Source organism: Canis lupus, chromosome 17, assembly GCF_003254725.2.
Source record: "Canis lupus dingo isolate Sandy chromosome 17, ASM325472v2, whole genome shotgun sequence".
Taxonomy (NCBI): Eukaryota; Metazoa; Chordata; class Mammalia; order Carnivora; family Canidae; genus Canis; species Canis lupus.
In genome coordinates, this window is record NC_064259.1 from 59,051,439 (window position 1) to 59,068,116 (window position 16,678).

The 16,678-nt window shown below is 46.1% G+C and overlaps 3 protein-coding genes across 5 annotated transcripts in view; 1 reads left to right on the top strand and 2 right to left on the bottom strand.

The window, feature by feature from the left end:
• LOC112664031 (uncharacterized) overlaps positions 1–16,678 on the top strand; it is a 29,445-nt gene that overhangs the window by 1,498 nt on the left and 11,269 nt on the right. Inside the window, exons 2-4 of the mRNA XM_035700882.2 lie at positions 12,527–12,544; positions 15,704–15,712; positions 15,912–15,918. Of these exons, the coding sequence (XP_035556775.1) occupies positions 12,527–12,544; positions 15,704–15,712; positions 15,912–15,918 (34 nt within the window). The remainder of the gene's footprint in view (positions 1–12,526; positions 12,545–15,703; positions 15,713–15,911; positions 15,919–16,678) is intronic.
• LOC112664041 (histone H3-like) lies at positions 1,081–15,179 on the bottom strand. 3 transcript variants are annotated; one of them, XR_007403130.1, is made up of 3 exons: positions 12,144–12,762; positions 8,600–8,770; positions 1,081–6,786 (listed from the first exon to the last, which is right to left on the bottom strand). XR_007403130.1 is itself a non-coding variant. In XM_049095869.1 (3 exons), exon 1 carries the CDS (start codon positions 15,162–15,164, stop codon positions 14,640–14,642), a length of 525 nt encoding a protein of 174 aa, XP_048951826.1. In that variant the 5' UTR covers positions 15,165–15,179; the 3' UTR covers positions 1,081–6,786; positions 8,600–8,767; positions 12,773–14,639. The 3 variants fall into 3 exon arrangements, 1 of the variants encoding a protein (XP_048951826.1); XR_003139473.3 differs by having other exon boundaries at positions 8,600–8,767; positions 12,144–12,761; XM_049095869.1 differs by lacking the exon at positions 12,144–12,762 and adding an exon at positions 12,773–15,179 and having other exon boundaries at positions 8,600–8,767.
• LOC112664033 (histone H2A type 2-A) lies at positions 15,994–16,579 on the bottom strand. The gene has a single exon (XM_025453195.3). The coding sequence runs from the start codon at positions 16,496–16,498 to the stop codon at positions 16,106–16,108; it is 393 nt and encodes a 130-aa protein (XP_025308980.1). The 5' UTR covers positions 16,499–16,579; the 3' UTR covers positions 15,994–16,105.

Here is a 16,678-nt window from a genome sequence, read left to right on the forward strand (position 1 = left end):
GGTCATTTATTACCGTCTAATAAAACCTTTGTCCTGAGACGGTTAAGATGCGTATCAGTGGGCCATCTGCATGGGGGATGATTGCCAACACCTATCTTTCAGGGGGTTAAGAGATAAGGAAATTTCTGAAGGAGTTTTAATGTTAAATTAGATGCACAGGGTCTTGGGGGATGGGCTAAGATTGCCTTTTGCTCTTAGCAAAGTATTAACATCGAGGGAGTTGAGTCTTGAGTCCATAGAAGAATGTCCTGTTTCAAGGACTTGTCAATGTGCGGCCCAGACTTGTGGTTTGTCCTCAGCCAGTCCTCTGTTCCCCCATCAGCTTGGCTTTTATAGATGCTGCCTCTCTATCTTTGCAATGTTTTCGTTGAAATACAGTTAATTCAGGTATGTGACTTTTTCTGTAAGAGCCTGTTGTAGAGACCCATAGGAAAACACCCATCAATATAGAAAGCACAATTTTTGATGAAGCAGGTTGTTCTATATCAGCTTGGTAAAGAATGCAGTAAACCATTCTCTGCACTACTAAATTGTCCTGATTTGGATTAAAATGTGGTAGGTTCACATTATCCTTAAGCCTGATTATAGTTTTGCAGCTGTTACACGCAAGTAGAATTTTTTTCAGCATTCTAGGCTTATAATTTTACAGATAAAATTGGCTGTGTATGTGGTTGAGAGAAGAAATACTATGTCAGCTCCCCACAGATAGGCTAGCTCTTGCGTTATTTATTGGTCTCCACACTTGGCCGCTCTCATTAGCCTCAAACACACGGTGAACTCGGTTTAAAACATGGTGTTTAGCAATGGAGGTGCCAGAAAGCCAAAGGATCAGAGATTTGCCCTCTAGCAGTTTATAAGAATGGGGAGGAAAAAATACATAAAAATTATATATTTATACACACATACACACACACTTACATAAATGGTGGAATAGCCCGTGTTGCACTGGTTCAGTACGATGAGAAATGCAGACAAAAATTACCATTGGAGTCCTAAAACTACAGAAGTCACTAGCTGAGAAATGGGAAATCTTGCCTGTGGAGGTAGGGCTTGTGGCAAATGGCACTGTGCTTTTTTGTCTTTTGTCTTTTTTTTTTTTTCTAATTTTAAGGGCAATAAGGATTGGATAAATCTGATCCTCACTGAACTATTCTGGAGGAAATAAAAGTTCTAAGAAAACTCAAAGAACAATGGAAGATGGGCAAGAAATATGTCCTTCTAAACTAGTGGTTCTCAAAGTGTAGTCTCTAATCTAGGAACATCAGATCACCTGGGAACTTGTTAGAAATGCAAAATCTTGGATCCACCCATTCTTACTGAATGAGAAATTCTAAGAAGACCCCCCAGGTGATTTTATGATACCTGATTTGAGCACCATTGATCTCTCTCACAGTTTTTCTTTAAATGAAACTAGAGTACTTATTTTTTATTTTTTAAAGATTTTATTTATTCATGAGAGAGAGAGGCAGAGACAAACAGGCAGAGGGAGAAGCAGGCTCCATGCAGGGAGCCCAAGCCCGATGTGGGACTCAATCCTGAGTCTCCAGGATCACTCCCCCAGCAGAAGGCAGACGCTCAAACACTGAGCCACCCAGGTGTCCCGAAACTAGAGTACTTAAATCTGAATACATATTGCCCTAATTTGTTTACCAAAATGTTAAAAGTTTTCTTTCTTTGAAGGGACAAAAGTAAATCACTAGGTGAATGATCCTAGTAAATTTTCTGTAGTACAAAATGTTACAGAAGGAAAAAGGTAAAACTACTTATTTCCTCAAAGCATTTGTGGCAAACAAAAGATGTATGAGTGAAAAATGTAAAAAAAAAAAAAAAAAAAAAAAAAAAAGAAAAATGTAGCCACCTTGTTTTCCTAAACAATATTGGCTTGAGTTGTTAATAGTATTGAATTTTATAATCAGTGGATACTTTTTTTGTCTTAAGTTTCTCCAAGCAGTGGTCCTTTACCTATTAATTATGCCTCTTCTTTACAGTGATTTTAATAGGAATTCTTGTTCCTATCTTGTCTCATTAACTAAAAACAATTATATGGCATAATTGAATCTTCTGTTAGCTGGATCCAGCCTCTGAGTATTGCTAAATTACCAAATACACATTATGCATCTTTTTGTGCTAATAAATGGCTGTTTGTTATTGTCCTTAACTGTCTGTAATAGTAAGGAATATGTTGCTATTTAATCTCTTTAATCTCTAATGAAATAACTTATTTCTCATTTCCACCCTTGAGTGACTCAGATGCTCTCTGTAAACCAGCCCTGGCTGCCATCTGTTCCCTCCTTGGGTGATTTCAGGACTTCCACTAGACTATATATAAATGATTATAGAATCTAGTCTGTAGGTCTACTTCCATGTGGAAGTAAAGGCACTTAAGTGTCCCAGTGGCTAATCAAAGTTCACAATGGATCAGTTTGTGGTCTTTTATTTTTTTTATTTTTTTAAAATTTTTTTAAATCTTTTATTTTTATTTTATTTATTTGTTTGTTTTTAGTTTGCAGTCTTATCTTCCCTTTCCAGGCTCCCTTCTTGTCTGAATAGCTGCATTTTCTTCCCAGAAACCCAGGCTAGCTGCTCCTGAGTCATCTTTAACTACATTCTTATTTTCTTCCTTTGAAGCCTTTCACTCTGTACTTCATATTCTAATTATTGATGGCTGTGTTATTTCTCTACTTGAACCAAAAGAACTGAACTACCATGTACACAAAATGTTACTAGTATATATATAAATATGTATGGCTGTATACAGAATTACCAGGAAGGTTTATAAATATTTAAGAAGGATTTATTGGTTTGGGTTTCCTGTTACATTTGTTGAACATTTCTGAATTGTTTGAATTTCTTAAAATAAGCATGTATAGCTTTCCCTCTATCATTAGATAGATAGATAACCTGGGCTATATGAACCATGACAACTCCTAACTTTGTCAAAGTTCAGGTTTCTCATGTTTAGCATTACTGAGAATTCCTGTCTTTTTCACAGAAATGTGTTAAAATTCAAGAGATTTATGTGAAAGATTAAAGCCCTGAAGTGACATAAAAAGAAATTAAAGTTAATGTATTTATTGCCAATTTCACCCAATCTAGTTCTTACACACTCTGTAACTAGTGGGGAGGGGAATCAGTATAGCCAAAATTTCAAGAGGAACGTAGACAGTGGGTAAAGAGGTATGAACAGGTTGGCAGGGCCATATTTTTCAGGATTAAACCAGGAAAATGTGGTCATCGTAAAGAATCAAATAGATTCCCCAGCTGGGTTGACTGTTATGTATTAAAAGTATTACTTAAGAATATTCAATTCTGGGATCCCCGGGTGGCTCAGCAGTTTGGAGCCCGCCTTCAGCCCAGGGCGTGATCCTGGAGACCCGGGATCGAGTCCCACATCGGGCTACCTGCATGGAGCCTGCTTCTCCCTCTGCCTGTGTCTCTGCCTCTCTCTCTTTCTCTGTCTCTCATGAATAAATTTAAGAAAGAAAAAAGAATATTTAATTCTTGGGGCACCTGGGTGGCTCGGTCGGATAAGTATCTGACTCTTGATTTCTGCTCAGTCATGATCTCAGGGTTGTGAGATCGAGCCACACTTGAAGTTCTGCACTGGGCATGAGCCTGCTTAAGACTCTCTCCCGGACTCTCTCCTGCTTCCACCAACCCTCTTTCTCTCTATCTCTCTCTCTCTCTCTCTCTCTCTCTCTCTCTCAAAAAAAAAAAAAAAATTCAAGTATTCAATTCTTCTATAGTAAGAGAAATGAATTGAGAAGAAACTAATTGTAAATGACAAATAAGCATGGCTTCTGAGACATGTTAACAGAAATAGAGTATGTTTGGTAAACATAGATTTAGGAAGGAGTGGAAGGGCCAAGAACCATGTTGAATATTCATGAGGTACCGGAGGTACCCAGTATTCAAGCCTTAAATCAGCCATCCATTGGTGATACCTGTTGTGACCGAATATGCCCTGCATGCTACCCACAGGGCAATCCATAGCTCTTCTGCAGATTACTCGTGATCAGGTGAGCATAAATTAGCTTCAGGCACCTCCCGCCTCCTCACTCATGCTCAGCTATAAATTCCTTTGACCTGCAGCACCAGTAGTAGGGATGTCTGATGCAGCAGATCTAGGCACAACAGATTGTGTAAGTCAGGGTTGGACACTGTGTCCATCACTGTACCCTCTTCTAGGTGTGTTAACCTTCCCCGTTACTTTCCCCTTCCTTCTTGTTGTATGTGTTAAATGGATTCAATTAATTGTGTGATTTGATCTATTTCTCTTCATTTGGCCTATGAGCCTTTGTGTTCAGTGAACTCTGGGATTGCTTGTCCAGTGATAGAGTGGGAAACCATGAACATAGCAAAGTAATTTCTTACCACAACAACTATATATACATATATATATATTTTGTTTAATTTCATTTATTTATTCATGAGAGACAGAGAGGCAGAGAGACACAGAGGGAGAAGCCAGCTCCATGCAGGGAGCCTGATGTGGGACCTGATCCCGGGACTCTAGGATCATAGCCCAGGCCGAAGGCAGGCACCAAACTGCTGAGCCACCCAGGGATCCCCCACAACAACTATATTATAGAAGGGGGCTGGAAACAAGGGGAGGAAACACAACCATGGCATTGTGACCACCCAGGTACCCTCCAAGGCAGATGGTATCTGACTCTAGGTAGCATATCCAGAGAGCATGATTTCTAGAACCAGACCATTCAGGTTAAGATCTTAACTTTACTTATTTAGTTAACTAAACTAACACACTTAACTTTACTAGTAGTGAAACCTTGGGGAAATTCCTTAATCTCTGAACCTCATTTTCTTTATTAGTAGCATTAGGAGGAAAAGAATACCTACCGTAACAGGGTTTTACGTGAATAACATGTATTATTAATATTTACAAAGCAGTTGGTACTATGGCACTCAATAAATGCTACTACCTATTAATAACAATTAGTATTAGGGTATATGCATTTGTTCCTTAAGAGTCTGGTCAGTGGGATCTAGGCCCTTGGAGCCCACCCCCCCCAGCCTACCAACAAAATGAGATTTCTGAGCCTACAGAACCAAGGACCAGGATGGAATGGGGGTGAGCAAGGGCCCAGGAGTTCATCCTGACAAACCCAAGTGGCCACCAGCCCTTCATTTCCTTTTCTACTTTGCAATGCAGTAAGATGAAATGTAATAATAACCTCTCAAACAGTAAACGCAAAAACCAAGTAGCAAAGGAAGAGAGGAAGGAAAAAAGATCAACTAAAGAAACAAACCCCAAATCGCAACCTGGCTAAGGAATACTTACTCATGAGCTCAAAGTTTAGCCCTGAGCAGGGGCCCCAATGGGCTGGAGAGGACCCCCTGCCTTAAGAAAGTTTGCAAGATCAGGGTACACCTGACTTCTTATTTCTCCTGGTGTCTGAGAGGGACTATGAGATTCAGAACCAAATAACAAACCAGCCAAATTTAAAAGTTTGCTAATGTCCAGAGCCAGGTATACCAAAACTTTTGGAAAACAATTTTTCCAAATAGCAGTAACTATCAAAATTACTGGAAAATGTACTCCAGGTTATTTATATTTATATGCACAAAGACAATAAATTGCGGCAGTGTTTTTAGTGGCAAAAATCTGGAAAATACCTGAATATCCATTAACATGAGTCTGAGTAAATAATATCCATTAAATGAAAAACTGCATCCTTTAATAAGAATGAGGCAGATTGAGACAGAAGTTTATATAGAGTTTATACAGAATTAGAGAAAGCTTAACTGGGACAAAGACCAAATATATATTTCTTATATAGCACAATACCACAGCTAACCATACCCTAAAGAGCTGAATCTTGGAACCTGAGACCAGGCAGAGGATATTAGACTCAAAAGAATAAAGCCTAGAGATCTGGGTTGACTATGGGTAAGTTGAGAGTGATCTTTTGGGTGCAAGCTGGACTGAAGTGGGCCGAGAATAAGAAAGTGAAACCAATAAGGAGGCTGTTGTAAACCATAGAGGATCCTGGACAAGAATGGTGGCAGCAGGACTCAAGAAGATATTGGAAAAAGAGATGGTGATGGCAGGAGGCACGGAAACCCCATTCCCAAAATTTGAGGTGGGTATTTGGGTTGAATTTAGATATCTCTCTTTGGTTTGAATTAATTTTTAAAAGATTTTATTTGAGAGAATGAGAGCTAGAGTGAGCGAGCATGTGCACAAGGTGGGGGAGGAGCAGACTCCCCACTGAGCAGGGAGCCCAACTGGGGCTCAATCCCAGGACTCCAGACAGAACCATGACCTGAGCCAAAGACAGGTGTTTAACTGACTGAGCCACCCAGGCGTCCCTGATTTGAATTAATTTTTAAATAAAAGAATGTGTAATAGTTTCCATATATTGAATACCTACCATGTACCATTTCAAATCTTAGAATAACCCCATAAGGTAAACATTATTTTACAAAGCAAGAAACTGATGTTTATGTAGCATAAATTACTTGGTATTCTCTAATACATTATGGTGCTCTTGAATCTTACTGAAATATTTGTCTAAAATTTTCAAATCATGAATAATAGGATCTTAATACATTTGCCATATTCATTTAATAAAACCATACAATACTGATGATGGTAAGGACCCCATCTTGTCCAATTTTCTCATAGTTTTCCTCTGGTTTTGGGACAAAACCAGCTTCCATTCCCACTAGATCCTTCAGTGGTGTAGATGTTCCTAAGAGGCCTGTCCTTTGGACCTTCTCTTTTCAAGCTCTTCTCAAGAACTCCAAGTGTTTCTCTAGCTCCTGAGGACAGATGAGAGAATCCAGCTGGGTCTCTATATCTACCTCCCGATCTATATTCCTGGCTGCCTGAAGGACTGGGCTACTTCCCACTGCCTATTGACAGCTCTGACACTGTGTGGCTTGAAGTGACCCCCTCAGCAGCGCCTTCTTCCAGGCTGCCTTTTCCTGTGAAGGTGGCTTGATCCTTCTAGTCCTTCAGGCAGGGAGGTCCCAAGATACCTTTGATTACTTTTTGCCACAACAACCTCATCTGTTCCTTCCCCCACCCAGGCTCAGGCAATCTTCTATGTCCAAAAATGTCAAAATTTTCCCTCTACTCCATTGCTGTGTCTGGTTTCCTTGTTCTCATCCTCAGCACCCGTCATCTGCTACGTCCGTGTGGCCTGTGACTAGGCCTCCTGCCTTGGGCACTGTTCACCTCTGACTCCTCTTGTACCTTCATCCAGATTAACCTTCTTTATATACCTCTCTGATTCTGTTACCCACCTGCTTAAGGCGCTTCCCTCCCTTGCCTTGTTTTCTTTTCCTCATTTCCCGAACTTTCCTTCACTCCATGTAGAAAACCATTCTATTATGCTTAAAGTATCTTGTTTCTATGTATTACAAAATATATTAATGTATTTTTGATTTATGTAAATCGTGTTTTACATTGAATTCTGATTATTGTCGCGTTTCCCTCAGAACTATGTTTTTAAGGTCTGTCCTTGTTATGTGTCCCTTTCATCCACCCTTTCTGCTGCAGAGTCCTCCATGGAGTGAATCCACCACACTTTCTCCATCTACTCTCCCAGTGACAAATGCCCACATTATTTTTAATGTTATGTCCCACCATCCTTGTCATGTGCACTGATAGACCTGTATGAGGTTTTGAATAAATATCCAAAAACAGATGTGTATCCTTAATTGGGCAAAGTTCCAGGCTGCTCTTCAGAATGGCTGCCCTAGTTCCACACCCCACCAGTAGGGTGCCAATCATCTGAGCCCTCCATCTTGGATAACCCTTCACATTATTCAGCTTTCCAATATTTCCCAGAGTATCCAGAGTAAAGTGACATCTCCTATTGCTTTAATTTGCCTTCCTCCAATTACTGATATTTCTTTATATTTTTTGAGAGAGGGAGCACATGTGTACAAGTTGGGGGGGAGGGGCAGAGGGAGAGGGAAAATCTTAAGAAGGCTCCATGCCAAGTGTGAGCCTGACATAGGGCTCCATCTCACGACCCTTAGGTCATGACCTGAGCCAAAGTCAAGAGTTAGACGCTTAACCTACTGAGCCACCCAGGTGCCCCTAAGCTATACTCCCACTAATATTTCTGAGCATCTCTATGTTAAATATTCTGCTTCCTCTTCTGTAATCCTTCCCCCTACACTGTTGACAGAATAAAATGGACCCCTCCCCAGTTTTGACATGCTGACCCCCCAAAAGACCAATAAGCTGACCTCAAAGTCCCCACCACCAAAAAGTCATTTTTCATTCCTGACCTTGGCCCACCCTGTGGACCAGCCACCACACACAGTTCTCCTTGTCTTTCTTTGGTTCCTCTGTCTGGATTGGTCTACCTACCTCAGCCAGGCACTTTCATTGTACTTCCAGCCTACAGGAAGAGCTCCCTGAGTCCCTGTTACAAGTGACCTTTCCCCAGGCACCTAGGTGGCTCAGAGTTTGAGTGTCTGCCTTTGGCTCGGGTCCTGGTCTTGGGATCAAGTCCCTCATGAGAGGCTCCCCGCAGGGAGCCTGCTTCTCCTTCTGCCTGTGTCTCTGTCTCTCTGACTCTCATGAATAAATAAAATCTTAAAAAAAAAAAAAAGTGACCTTTCCCTCTGAACTTCTGGAGAACTCATCAAAACTTCTCTGTCTGCCACCTGCCACAGCATGCCATCCGTTATGCTGCATGGCTCCTCACACAGCCCAAAGAAATGATTCCCACAGATGCTGCAAACTCATAGATGTCCTTCTAGGTATGAAGAGATGCTGGGATTCCTGCTAAACAAAATAATTATTCATTTCAGTGATGATTTTACTGTGTTCTTCATAATTTTCTCAGTTGTAGTGATTTTCAGTTGCAGGTTGTAAACCAGAAGCAGCCAGAAAATGGATTCAGAAAACAGGAAACTGTATCTCTTATTAATGGAGTATAATAGGATTGAAAATATCAAGGTGCATCTCCTAAGAGGGGATGGGAATCCATTTGTACAACTTGTTTTGATTTTTAGATGAGGGTGAATATGCAGTAGGTAGTAATGTAGTTTGAAGTCAACAGAAATCAGAGCTACTATAGCTATACAGTAATACTATATCTCTGTAACTATTACATATATTGCTTTCTTCTGAAGCTATTAGTCTAATATAAAATGAAAAGCAAAACACAAGACTCAAGCTCAAGGCTATTCTCTGGCTGGGCAACCCACATTCCCACGTGTGTTGCACTCATCAGGTTTTGTTTCTTCAAGTATTCAATAAGAATTAAAAAAAAATTTTTTTTAAAGCCTTCCTCCCTCCCAGGGTTATTGTGAAATTGAATGATGAGAGTTGAGCCATGAAAATGAGCCATAAACCATCTAGGAACCTGGACCTGGATATTATTACTGCCTGAGCCACACAGTCTAGAAGCTGGTTGTATATTTAAAATTATTCGTCAATTTTTATGTGTCATGATTGTAACCTGACATGGTTGTAACTTGGACTTGCATCAATTCATATTAATGTCACTAATATTTCTATCTTCGATATTAATAATGTAATTAATATAATACTGATTTATGACCACATGTAAGGCTCTGTTCCAAGCATCTTGTGTGGTGTTTTTTCAGCCTCATGACATTACTAATGTGAGTGCAATTATGATCCTGCTTTACAAGTGAAGATATAGAGATCCCAGTCTTTTCTCTTCAGAGTCTTTTCCTGGTTAGGGGTTAGGAGCCCTGGTCCTATCAGCAAAGGGCCTCAGGCTTCAACCCTAGTTCGTAGCAGCAAGGACTCTGAACTTCATTTTCCATTCCCCTTCTCTCCTCTGCCATCCCTCCTCTTCTTCCCACTTCTCTGTATGCTCCTGATCACCCCTCCATCCCCCTATCACATCCCCAAAAAAATCCAATTAGCAGGGCTGAATCAGAGGTCTTTGGGGATATAAAGACAGACATTCCTCCCCAGATCATCTGCATCCAGGAACAGATTGAGGGTGTTGGTGGGGATATAGTTCAGGGAACTCTTTTCTCAGTTACTATCACCAGAAACAGGTTTACCAGATACCCTGCCCATGGGAAGTTTCTTGCCCCCATGTTCCAAGACACACCCTAAGGATCTTGGAAGTTCTTTGCAGAAGTCCAGTTCAGACCTGCTCCTGATCTATAACTGCAAGGACCCCAAGAACTAGGGCATCTTGTTCCAACTTTTTCCTATAAGAGTCAAAGGGCAGCTCCCTTGTGAAGCATTTCCTGACTACCTGTGGCAGGCCTGGCACTGCTTGGGTGCTGATGCCACAGGGCTGAACAAGAGAGAAAACAAGATGATCTTCACCCTAAACAATGCTGCTGGCTTAAGGCTGAGGGTAGAATACAGGAAGGGGTGTAAGTCTATGACGAGGGAGAGGCAAGGAGGAAGGCCCAAAGAAATGAAGGAGGAAAGGGCGGCTACGTAGGGCTGGATCTTAAAGAATGAGCATGGGTTCTTGGGCCTATGAAAAAGAGGAGAAAAGAAATTCTATATAGAAGAAACAGAATTTGTGAAGACATTGTTTATTTGGGAACTACAGACATTCTGTGCGGCCAGAATTGACTTGTTTGGCTCCAGAGCGTCAAAGCTGGGGAGGCTCTGGGAAATACCAGGAACTAGATGTATATTAATGTATATAGTATTAATGTATATTCTTACTGGGATCTTTTAAATTTAATAACTGTTAATAGAGTAGCTAAAGTTAACTGTTTATTCTGGACCAGACATTGTGCTAGGTTCCTTACAGGAATTGTCACTTTTAATATTTCCCAAAACACTATTAGCAAGATGCTATTGTCCCCATTTGACAAATTAGAAAAGTGAGGCCTACAGAGATTTATCTGCTGAAGTCACACACTTGTTATTTGGGTAAGGCTATCAAATTTCAGTTCTCTAACTGCAGAGTCCCTACTGGCTATTAACCTCCATTGCTCTGAACTATCATGCAAAAGAAGGTAGACTTTAAACAGAAGAGAATGGGAAGGAGTGGAAAAAATTAAAACAGGAGAATGACAAGCTCACAACAGTGCTTTTTAAAAAAGTAGCTCTCACACAGTGTGGAAGCTTAGTGGCAAGGCTCAGTCTAGCCGGAATACTTAATCATCTAGATCAGAGTGGGTGGGTGCCTCAGTTAATGCAGGGACCATGGATGGATAGAGAATGGGTGATGGAATTGAAAATTAGAAAGTAGATTTGGTAACATTTGGTGCCTCATGAAATTTGGACAAAGGGCAAGAGGAAGGTACTTCTGCCCTGAACAGACTGGGGGATGAAGGTATTTTTTAGCAAGATAGGGAATATGGAAGAGGGAAAGTAGCTTTGGGAAGCAAGATGATGCACTTTTAGAAATAAGATGAGTTTGAAGTGCCTATTACTTATCCATAAGGATCTGGCCACAAGGGAGTTAGAAATATTGGTGTACACTCAAGACAGGGAGCTCAGCAGAAAACACCCATTTGGAGCACTTTTAGGAAGGCAGAGATATGGCAAGCAGGGAATCCATGATCTCCTTTGAGTTGCAAAGAAGAAAAAGCCGAGGCCAGCATGGATGAAACCAGGAATATTGGTGGGCCTCACAGAGAAAGAGGAGGAGAATATGAGAAGGTTGAGATAGGGATGTGGAGAAGGATGACCAGGGGAGGGTGTGAACCCAGATGCCCAAGTCCTCTTCCAAGGAAGCAAAAGTAGGACACCTGGGTGGCTCAGCGGTTGGGCATCTGCCTTCGGCTCAGGGCCTGATCCCAGGGGATCCAGGATCGAGTCCAGCATTGGACTCCCTGTGGGGAGCCTGCTTCTCCCTCTGCCTGTTTCTCTGCCTGCCTCTCTCTCTGTGTCTGTGAATAAATGAAAATAAAATCTTAAAAAAAGAAGCAAAAGTGGTGTCAACAGGGCCATACCATGTAATTTACCTCTACATATGTACACATACCCACTACCCTGAGGCAGATTTAAATCTGAGCAAAGACTGTTTTTCACTTCTTAAGAATCCCTGGCTCAAGGTAAACTTTTCCGGCAGGTCAGCTGGCCGTGTAGAAGCTAATTATTACAGAAAGAGCACTTATATACCTTGTCCTTACCTATCTTTTAACTCTCATCTGAGAGTAGAAAATGATTTCATTATAGATTATTAAATGCGAAAACTTACATTTTAAATTGTTATCTCATATTGATGTACTCAGTTTGTGTCGGTCTCCTAAACAAATAAGATTTGAAAGACTGTTGGGAGGGAAGACTTTTACAGTAGCAGGAACAGAAGATTTTATTCTATTCCTGACTGGGTATCAACAATGCCAATAAATTTCCCTTTGAGGTTCAGACAGGAAGACTTCCTTTAGAGGTCCTCAGACTGGTAAATGAAAGCAATGTGATATTGTGGGCAAACACAGGATATTTGATTAGTGACACCTGTACCAACATCAGTTTCCAGGGTCTGTTCAGCCACACTTGAGAGCCTCAGATTGTATCTCAGAAAGCCCTGTTACATCCCTGAAAGGTTTGCCATAGATGGATGAGATGATGGGTGCAAAGGTGGTGCCCCCACCAAAAGTTACTACTTCTTAATTCAGAGAACAGACCCAGGACCACGGATCTATTCTGTAATGAGGGTCTAAGCAGGAAAGAGCGGTTCTGAATAGGAACTGGGGGGCCATACTCTGGAGCTTGCTGTGACCCTGGAGGAAGGGCCACAGTTCCTACCAAAAAAATACACTGATTTCCTGCTTTCTGACACATTTCAGAAGAGGCAACAGGAGCTTTAGAGACCAAGTTTCCTACCTTTCCTCTTCTTGTGAATTCTTATTGGAATGTTTAACCTGTCACTGGACTATGACAAAACAGAAAACCTAAGTCTTGGCCTATTCCAGGTGAAGTAAGTGACTAAGGTTAAAAAGAAGGGTCATGGGCAGCCCGGGTGGTTCAGCTGTTTAGCGCCACCTTCAGCCCAGGGCCTGATCCTGGAGACCCAGGATTGAGTCCCAGGTCCCGCTCCCTGCATGGAGCCTACTTCTCCCACTGCCTATGTCTGCCTCTCTCTCTCTCTCTCTCTGTATCTCATGAATAGATAACTAAAATCTTTTTTGAAAAAAGGTGTCATCTAAGATCGAAAGAGCCTTTGCACCTCAGCTCTGTGGAGGGGGTTCTGCAACACTTGGGCCCACCTCACCAAGAGGGCTTGCAAATCCACTTGCCAAATGGTACAAGAAATCATCCCTAAGGCCCACACCCTCGTTATTTCCTAGTAGTGGGGAACTTCATTTCCCTGAGGGGGACCATGTTGTACCTCTTTATTCTCTTCCAAGAACTTGAGCCCAGAATCCCCACATCTCTCCTTTCTCTGGGTAACCCCTCAGATACCTGAAGAGAGTTCCCACCTGTCTGAAGAAAACAGACAAACCGAGCGTGGAGAGAGAATCCACACACAGGCGAAGTTTTTAGCGACGTTCCCAGAACACACGGGAGTCTCACTGTTATGAACCGATGCAGAGAGAGGACCAACGAAGAGCAGCTCACCCAAATAGCCTTGGGTCAGACATATTCCTGCCCTCCACCCCCAGCCCCGGTTCCATCTCGATTTTGGCTTAGAGGGAGAGGTTAGGAGGGGTCATGCTACCGGCTAGAAAGGCAGGAATTAAGTATACTTAAAGCTGAGGAATCCTGAACTTGTTCTGAAAGAACAAGTCTCCTCCTATGGACGTGAGCAGGAAAGGATACTCGACGAGAGGTCCCCGGGGGCGGTGCCTTGGTGACGGGGGCTTTTGCATCCTGGCCCACCTTCCCCACTGCTGCTGCTCTAACGAAGCCCACAGGACTCCCCGAACGGAATGCTGGGCCACAGAAGCCGGACCCTCTGTCCCCGGAGTTGGCCCATTCCGGCCTGGAGCTGCCCATGCTGCCTTCCCTAAGGTCCACGGGCATTAGGAAGGCGGGCGGGGGTGTGTGTTGGGGGGGGGGGGCGCGCAAGATTGGGGAGAGGGAGTGTGCCCGGGCGGGCGTAAGGCCTCTGGCAAAGTCCCTCAGGCGCACGAGGGACCCCGGACACACTGGGTGGAGTAAGGGGGGCGGGGAGAGTGGCACCCGCTAAACCCCCCGCTGCCCGGGGAAGCCAGGGAAGGCATTACAGATACCCGACGCGCAAGCGAAGCTGGAGGAATCCCGAACTTGTCGCGACAGAGATCAGGCGAGCCCGAGACCGATTCTCCCTCCCCCCACCGCCCAGATCTCCTCGGAGTCACTTCCGGCGGGGGCGCGGGGGGCGCGGGCGCCTAGTCCCGAGCGTCCCCTATCGATTCCTCGCCGCCCCGGCCCGCTCGCGAGCCCGCAAGTCCTTCATCTCCTGCGCGGACGGCTTAACACCCCCGAGCCCCGGCGGGGAACTTCCAAGACGCCCCAGAAAAAGGCCCCGGGAGCAGGGCGAGTTGCGCGCGCGCACGCGGCCGCCTGGCAGGCGGTCCTGGCCGCCGACGCGGCGCCCGGGATCCGACCCACGGTCTCCGCGCTACCTGTAGGGAGCCCCACGGCCCTACCGCCCCACCCTCCCGGGGCAGGAGGCGGAGGTGAAGTGGCACAGCTACTTCCGAGTGCCGTCGTGGGTGGCTCTGAAAAGAGCCTTTGGATAGGATGGAACCTCGAGCCGAGCGCTCACTCAAGCCCGCTCCCCGCGGATGCGGCGCGCCAGCTGGATGTCCTTGGGCATGATGGTGACGCGCTTGGCGTGGATGGCGCACAGGTTGGTGTCCTCGAAGAGCCCCACCAGGTAGGCCTCGCTCGCCTCCTGCAGCGCCATGACGGCCGAGCTCTGGAAGCGCAGGTCCGTCTTGAAGTCCTGCGCGATCTCGCGCACCAGCCGCTGGAACGGCAGCTTGCGGATCAGCAGCTCCGTGGACTTCTGGTAGCGCCGGATCTCGCGCAGGGCCACCGTGCCCGGCCGGTAGCGGTGCGGCTTCTTGACGCCGCCCGTGGCCGGCGCGCTCTTGCGGGCCGCCTTGGTGGCCAGCTGCTTGCGCGGGGCCTTGCCGCCGGTCGACTTGCGGGCGGTCTGTTTCGTACGAGCCATGGCGAAGCGGCTGGGAGAGTAACGGGGCCCCGGCCCGCCGCAGCGGTCTTTATAGGCACCGTCTCTCTCCGATTGGGCGGGGCAATAATTGAAAGTCCCGCGCTGGCTGTCCATTGGCCGCGACGTCACCCTCCCCGGCGCCACCGATTGGCCTGGGCGGATCCTCCTAGCCCCGCCCACCCGCCTCGCTCTCTACTCTCCAGGTTGCCAACGGTCTTCCCTAGCTTGTTTTTCCTTTCTTTCCGCGGGCGGGGGGGCGGGGGGGGGGTCATCTTTGATCGCCACCGTGTCCGAATGTTCCTCCTCAGCCCTTCGCCCCCTTTAGAACACGGTCCCCCCCCCTTCTTTCCCACGCGGTCTCCCCAACTCAGCCTCAATCTGGCCTTTACGTCCCGTCCCCCCCAAAACGCCCGGTCACCTTCTAGGAACCCCGTCGGTGGTCGGGCGGATCTTTTTTCCCGCCTGTCGGTGCTCTTCGGGTCCGAAAGTTGTCCCATCACACCCCACCGCCTGCCGAGCGCAAGGCCCCGCCTCGAGAAACCTACGTGGGGACTAGTACCCAGTCTTACCGGAGTAAGCCGGCTCAGTTAAGCCGAGGACCGGGCCCGCCACACTCACTCCCGGAAACTGCCCGCTGCCCTGCCGGCCGGGAGTGCACGTGCGTGTGGGTGGGGGCGGGGGCGCGGGCCTCGGGAACTGGGGAGGGAGCTGCGCGCGAGGCAAGAGTCGGGGACCGCCTCTCAGTTCTTAGGACGGAGTCGACCGTGGCTGCGCCCTGGGGGTCCGGGCCCCCCCAGCTGCGCCACCAAGTCCTAAGGTCCACGACCCACCAGACCAGGTCAAGAAGGCCGAGCGCCCAAGGCTCGGGGTCGAGGAACCGTTGAGGGACAACCCCTCTCCCCCTCCACGCCTTGGGCCTCCGCACAAGACTGGCAGAGGTGGACACTGTATACAACTCCTTTTATTTGACAGAGTGGGTGGCTCTTAAAAGAGCCTTTGGATTTCACAGGTGTCCCCTTCGAGACCAGGGCTGGCTGGGCTTCCGGACGCCGGCCTCACTTGCCCTTCGCCTTGTGGTGGCTCTCCGTCTTCTTAGGGAGCAACACAGCCTGGATGTTGGGCAGGACGCCGCCCTGGGCGATGGTGACCTTGCCCAGCAGCTTGTTGAGCTCCTCGTCGTTGCGGATGGCCAGCTGCAGGTGGCGGGGGATGATACGCGTCTTCTTGTTGTCGCGGGCCGCGTTGCCCGCCAGCTCCAGGATCTCGGCCGTCAGGTACTCCAGCACGGCCGCCATGTAGACGGGAGCGCCGGCCCCCACCCGCTCGGCGTAGTTGCCCTTACGCAGCAGCCGGTGCACGCGGCCCACTGGGAACTGCAGGCCGGCGCGGGACGAGCGCGATTTGGCCTTGGCGCGGGCCTTGCCTCCTTGTTTGCCACGACCAGACATGACAGCGACGCTCACTGCAAACACCTCCCGCTCGACGACCGAGAAAGTCGCCCCAGAGTCCGCCACTTCACCCTTTTATAGGCAGAACCGGGATTGTCTGCGGAGCACTGCGATTGGCTAAAGCAGAGCTTTGTCCGTTCGACCAATAGGGTGGCTCAGCCAGCATCCGTTCATTTACAT

Excerpts from the sequence above, each read along its gene's own strand:
- LOC112664033 (XM_025453195.3), bottom strand. The coding sequence starts at position 16,498 with ATGTCTGGTCGTGGCAAACAAGGAGGCAAGGCCCGCGCCAAGGCCAAA.
- LOC112664041 (XM_049095869.1), bottom strand. The coding sequence starts at position 15,164 with ATGGACAGCCAGCGCGGGACTTTCAATTATTGCCCCGCCCAATCGGAG.